The sequence below is a fragment of the Gekko japonicus genome, unplaced genomic scaffold, assembly GCF_001447785.1.
Source record: "Gekko japonicus isolate JY-2015 unplaced genomic scaffold, Gekko_japonicus_V1.1 scaffold609, whole genome shotgun sequence".
NCBI lineage: Eukaryota > Metazoa > Chordata > Lepidosauria > Squamata > Gekkonidae > Gekko > Gekko japonicus.
In genome coordinates, this window is record NW_015163106.1 from 797,150 (window position 1) to 804,000 (window position 6,851).

A 6,851-nucleotide genomic window follows, 5' to 3' on the forward strand; every position below is an offset into this window, starting at 1 on the left:
CACTAGAGTACTCTTGAGCGGCAGTTGATGGGCCAATGGCTGATGGAGTGCACAGCACAGGCAATGGGAGAGCTGCAAATGGTCAATACGTAGGACAATTATATATATAGGATGAGCTGCAATCAGGAGGAACCATTGAAATGGGAAGGAGGGGTGGTTGCTCCCAAACTTTTTGTTCTGTAAATTATTCCCCCAATTGCTGCTTCTTTCCCTTATATCATCAAAGGAATGTGCTTGCTTTCTTTGTCTTCAGTGGAAGAGATGGGTTTTCAATCAGAAAACCATGAGCAGGTGACACTTCCCCCACAGTAGCATCTAGGAAATTTCTCATTGACAGCAAACATTTTCTCAGTCTTTTCCCCCCAATGTAATATTCTTTCCTTGGATACCAGTTTTCTTGTCACATCCTATAATACATATCCCATATTGTGTTTCATTTTAGCCAGGAGCAAGTGGCTTCCCTCAGATCCCCAGATCATATCAGAAGGACTATATGCAATAGCTGTGGTACTCAGCTTTTCCCGCATTGCATACATTCTCCCAGCGAATGAAAGTTTTGGTCCCCTCCAGATCTCTTTGGGAAGGACTGTGAAAGACATCTTCAAATTCATGGTCATTTTCATCATGGTGTTTCTTGCCTTCATGATTGGAATGTTCAACCTTTACTCTTACTACCTTGGTGCAAAATATAACCCAGCATTTACAACGTGAGTATTTTCAGTATAATTCAGTATAATTTCAGTATAATTCTTTCTTCTTAGGTTCTGTACAGTTACATAGTATGTAATATGTATTATATATTACATACAATTGCATGTTACACATTACATAATATGTATGTAACTGCATATCTGTTTGATTAGTATGTTGTACTGTAATGATTAATGACCGTGAGTGTCTAATATGTGCATTTAAGGCTTAAGGGAGCAGTCAGCTTTCACTTAAACCTAGGGAAGTCATTTGGGACCAAAAGATCTATTCACCAGAAGGTGACAGCTCTACCCAAGAGAAGAGGATCTGAAGAGCTGAGGCACTGTACATAAAGCCTCTTTAAGAATATGCACCCTATAGTGGATATGGTACTTCTTTAAAAATGCAGCCACTGATTTTCTACAGCCAGTGTGGTGTAGTGATTAAAAGTGTTGGACTAGTAACTGGGAGACCCAGGTTCAAATCCCCACTCATGCCATGGAAGCTTACCAGGTGCCCTTGGACCAGTCACACCCTCTCAGCCTAACCTAGCTCACAGGATTGCTGTGAGGATAAAATGGAGGAGAGGAGAATAATGTAAGCTGTTTTGGGTTCCCATTGGGAAGAAAGGCAGGGTATAAATGAATTTAAATAAATTTTCCTCCTAAGCCATTTTTACTCATTCTTTTCTGACTCAAAACCATTCTACATCTTCATTTTATCAAAATTATGTTTCATTACCCTGAGGCTAATGGGAAGAGTGTGTTGTAGTGATAATGGTATGGGACTATAACTGGGAGATGTGGATTCAAATGCTCTCTCAGCCATGAAGCTTATTGAGTGACCGTGGGCCAGTCACTCTCAGTGTGTCCTACCTCAAAAACCTTTCTTTGTGAGGATAAAATGAAGGCAGGGAGAACCGTGTGAGTTGCCCTGAGAAAGGCTGTCTTTTCACAAGGGCCATGAGTATGTAGATCAGAACATTCTTGATTCACATTTAGCTAATCCTAAGAAACAGGATCTTGGACTTGATTGATTGTTCAAGATTCACCTTAAAATCAGCTAATTAACCTATATGGTTAGGAAATGGACTACCTAGGGAACATAGTTTAAAGATCAATGAGTAGATGAACAATTAATCATATAACCTATAAAGAGGGCACAGTAATAGAGCACAGTGCCAATTTTGCCTCCATTAAGTTCCTTCTTCACAAATTAGTACTATCCAAATAGCTTGCCCCCCTCCAAAATGAAGCACCAAGGCCTGTGTTTTAAATCTTTTCTAAAACAGCACCATTAATATCATTTATAAATTACTCCAGTTTATGTAATTTTAATACTGATAGTAGCCTGTAAATCCATGTTGGCCACTCTAGATAAAATCTGAAATAGACTGGTGTAGAATCACAGTATAATTCTCACCATGGCACTATTGTTTTCTGGAAATCAGGGTTTAAGAACATTCACTCACTGCAGTAATGTAATTTGATATAGCAATATCAAGAGTGACATTAACATTTCATACTGTATCTTTTAGGATACTGGCACTGTATTTCGGTAAACTTCAATTATTACTTTATACAGATCTTGAAACATGCACCTACCAAAATCCAGCTATAGAAGGTAATGCAGTTCATGTTCCCGCCAGCCACAATGGTGTGTTATTTTCTAGGCTTTTCCTAACTGCATGGAGACCAGAGAATCCCCTGGTACTCTGATTTTCTGTGCACTTTTTCCTTGTTCTCTAGCTCATCAGTGCCTCCCTTTTTCCACTGATGGTTCCTGAGGTACTTAACTAAAAATAGCTAAAAATCTTCACCCCAAATAAGGATAACCACTGTGATAGTCATATGCAGTATGCAACAAATCCTGATTTGAATATCAGTGCACATCTCTGCTATCTATATATGCAGTCTATTATCTGAATGTTGTGTGCAGTTTGCAACAATATACATGAATACCCTGTATTCTGGCATTCAGAAGGAGGCCCCTGATTTACAACTGCCTGCCTGTCCTAATTTTACTGTCTTGTGAGTATATCATCGAAAGAGCATTTGGTAAATGATCTGAATCAAAAATAGTCTCATCCTGTAATTAAAGAATGTGCCCTAAACACCGCACAAGAGAGCGAAGATTTATTTAGGTTGCAACTGTCACTTTTTGAAGTCTTAATCTGGGTATCTGGAAGGGCTGTTTTGTTTTGTTTTTAGATAGAGGCACCAAATCTTCAGCATAGCTGCTGGTGCCTCTCCTCAAATAAATTCCAGGTTTCGAAAAGATTGGACCAGGGAGTCCAATTCTGTGGCCCCCCAGAGGAGATGCCCCCATCCTCCAATTGTTTCAATGGAAGGGGGAAAGGTGTTTAAAGGGATTGTGGTCCCTTTAAATACCCCCTGCAAACCATGAGTCAACTCACAAAGGTGTTTAAAGGGTAGAGCCAGCATGTGAGACTGTGCACCTTGGGGAATCAATATTTTCAGGCCAATCATGAGTGTCATTTTCAATCCTGATTTGATCTCTAAGAGGCCAATATGGGCCCCGGTGGGAAATTGGTGTGGCCAAATTTTAGAGCGCACCAAAAGAGATGCGCGGCGGCAGGATCAGACAGATCCCCTGAGCCGCCACACAGTTGCTCCCCGGCACGATCAGATACCGGGGGGGGAAGCCACGGAAGGGAGAGCGAGGCAGCCAGCTGTGCATGTGTGCGCATGCACAGTTTGGCTGGGAGCCTCAACTGCTGCTGAAGACGGGCGATCCCACGGCCGCACTTGCTGTGGCGTTTCAAATTGGTAGTACTCTTTCCTAAGTTTTTTTAATGCACATTTTTAGGCTGAAGGGACGGATCGGGGCTGGGTGTGCGCCACTTCCCAGATGTTGCGTGTGATCACGCCCATTTGCTGCACCCCCAATCCATCCCTCTTGCGGGGCAAAACCTCCTGTGTGATCGGGGCCATGGTCTAAGAACTGGGTTAACATTTTTGCCAACATGGCTATCTGTGAAGATCCATGGCTCTTAGAGCCTGTAATTCATGGTCTGTCCTCATGTGATCTTGCAGCTGTTTTAGCAAGGAATCACCTAGTGGTTCAGTATCTGCCAAACTGTAAATTGTCCTCATAGATGGGATCTGGTGTAATGGCAGAGGGAGCATAGTAGCTCTGGAAAGGATGTCTGCCACCAGCATGTCCTTGCTCTTAGTGTAAGTGATCCAGTTGTCATGTTTTTGGAGCTGTAACAGCATCCTTTGTAGTCGCACTGTGGCCTTTCCAATAGGCTTGGCAAAAATTGCTTCCAGGGGTTTGTGGTCTGACTGTACTATCACTTGGGCACCAAACACATACTGGTGGAATTTAGTCATGGCAAAAAGAATTGCTACAAATTCCTTTTCAATTTGTACATAGTTTTGCTCAGCCTGTGTCAGTGCTCTTGAAGTGTAAGCAATAGGTCACTTCTGTTGAAACAGGCATGCTCCCAATATATCTTTGGATGCATCTGCTTCTACATCCAATTGTTCTTCTGGATCAAAATATTGGAGTACTGGAGCAGTCATGATGGCTTGTTTGATATCATTAAAGGCTTCCTTCTGCTCAGGCCCCCATTGCCACAATGCATCATTTTTCAACAGGCCTCACAGAGGTACAGTCAAACTTGATTCATTTAGTATATACAAGGGGCGAAACCCGCGATACTCACGGGGGGGAGGGACCTCGACACTCATGAGGCAGAGGAGGAAGCAGCAGGAGGAGGTAAGTTCCCCCCCATCCCGCCGGTTCCCCCCACGTCCTCGGGCCTTGCTGCTCTCTTCCCCCCCCCTCCGAAGCGGCGGCGGCGGTCAGGGAGTTTGCAGAGCGCTCCCTGCGCATGGGCAGGGGACGCTCTGTCACTTTCGGGGGGATTTAAGTATCCCCCCGATATTTTTTCTGGGTTTTTAGATTTTTGTGCACACCTGGGGACTGCTCCAAGTGTGCACGAAAATCTCCCTCTCCCCCACGTGCCCCCGATGCGCAGATTTAGGTATCCACACGCAGGGGGGGCACCTTTCGCTATTAGATATATAGATTGGTCCAGATATTATATAGTACCTAAAAGTCTCTGAAGGCCTTTCTTGTCCACAGGTGGGGGCATTTTGTTGATAGCTTCTACTTTGTCATTATCTGGTCTGATGCCATCTTTGGAAAACACATAGCCCATATACTTGACAACTTCTACTAGAAATTTTTTCTTATCCTTGTTGAACTTTACATCCTTTTGTCATGTTCTCTGAAGAATGTGCTTTAAAACAGCATCATGTTCCTCCTTGTCTGCTGCTGCAATAATATGAAAACCTGGGATGTCACCAAAGCATTCACAATTTTTCTGCTACAATACTTCACTTGCTGATCAGATACCAAAAGGGAGTCTGAGTAGTATCTTCTCCATGGGCTGTTAAGGGTACACACTTCAGCTGATTCTTTATCCAGTTTTACCTGCCAATAGCCATTCTTTTCATTTCTTGCCTCAACAGTTCTTAATTAGGAGCTCATGGATCAAGACAAATCTGTAGTGAACCACTTTTCTTTTGTGTGATCACTAGGCTACTGACCTGAGGAATGTGCTTTGTAATTTTTGTAATGATGCCTTGTGCTTCCTATTAGTGAATTGTGTCCTTCAATTTGTCCAAAATGGAGTAGGAGATCTTTCTATACCCATGGACAACTGGAGGGATTGTTGAGTCCAGAAAGATGTGGTAACTGCCAGAAAATTGACTCAAGCCCTTGAAAACGTCCAATTAGTACTTAAGGAAGTAATCTCTTGGTCCAAGTACTATATGGGGTACCAAGTGGACTCACCTGAGGAGATCCAGAGTGATACGGGCATCTCTTCCAAGTAATGAAGGATCCTCGTTATCAATCCCATAAAAGGTCAGCTTGCCTTCACTGGGACCTGCTCTGCATATGCCCCTTTGAACCTCTGAAGGGTGAGGGGAGATCAGATACTCATGTTTTCTAAGTTCCAAGTCAAATTAACCAACTTTTTCTGTTTCATTTCTTTTATTAGTATGCACCACAGTTCTGTAACCTGTATTCCCTAGAGACTTGGGCTGACTGTGAGCAGGGGGGGCGATGTTTGCCTTGTTTCCAGTGTCTGGCTGGGGGCATCTGCCCAGGTGAAATTTCCCTGTGAGTCTTGTGTCACTGGCTTGTCCTTGTTTAAAAAAAATCAGAGAGTTGGAGTGCTTGGTGTTGGGGGGGGGGAATAGACATTGTGGGTATTTCAGAAAATTGGTGGGATGAGGAAAATCAGTGGGATATGGTGATTCCCTGTTATATATTATATCGGAAGGATGGGGGAAAGGGTTGGAGGTGGGGTGGCTCTGTATGTCAGAGAGGGTATACAGTCCAGTAAGATTGAGAGGGTAAGAGAATTGGATTCGCTTCTGGAAATGCTGTGGGTTGAAATAGTGGGCCCAAAAGGAACTTAACACTGGGAGTTTGTTATCACCCACCAGATTAAAAAAATAGAGGAGGATTATAAAATGATTAATGAATTAAAGATAGTGGCTAGACAAAAAAACTGTGTCATAATAGGTGATTTTAACTACCCACACATTGATTGGGTCAATATGTGTTCTAGTCAGGAAAAAGAAATTGAGTTTCTAGACACTCTGAATGACTGTGCTATGGAGCAGATGGTCACGGAACTGACCAGGTTCCTTGATTTGGTCCTAAGTAACGCCCAAGACCTGGTGAGAGATGTAAAAGTGATTACACCATTTGGGAACAGTGACCATAATGTTATTGAGTTCAACATTTGTATAAATAGGGAATTGGCCAAAAAGACTGACACGACCACTTTTAACTTTAAAAGGGGTAACTTCTCTGATATGAGGGGACATGTGAGGCAGAAACTGAAAGGAAAGTAGAAAGGGTAAAAACCATTGGGAAAGCTTGGAAACTATTTAAAACTACAATCCTAGAAGCTCAGAAAAAATATATACCGCAGGTTAGGAAAGGCACAAATAGGTATATGAAAAAGCCTGCATAGTTAACAAAAAAAGTAATGGAAGCTGTAAAAGGTAAAAGGATTCCTTTAAACAGTGGAAAGCTAGTCACAGTGAGACTGATAAAAGGGAACACAAGCTACGGCAAATAAAATGCAAGTCTGTGATCAGGCAAGCAAAAAG

At 42.6% G+C, this 6,851-nt stretch overlaps 1 protein-coding gene across 1 annotated transcript in view; it reads left to right on the forward strand.

Moving 5' to 3' along the window:
• TRPC7 (transient receptor potential cation channel, subfamily C, member 7) overlaps positions 1-6,851 on the forward strand; it is a 188,570-nt gene that overhangs the window by 139,641 nt on the left and 42,078 nt on the right. Inside the window, exon 6 of the mRNA XM_015406784.1 lies at positions 443-707. Within this exon, the coding sequence (XP_015262270.1) occupies positions 443-707 (265 nt within the window). The remainder of the gene's footprint in view (positions 1-442; positions 708-6,851) is intronic.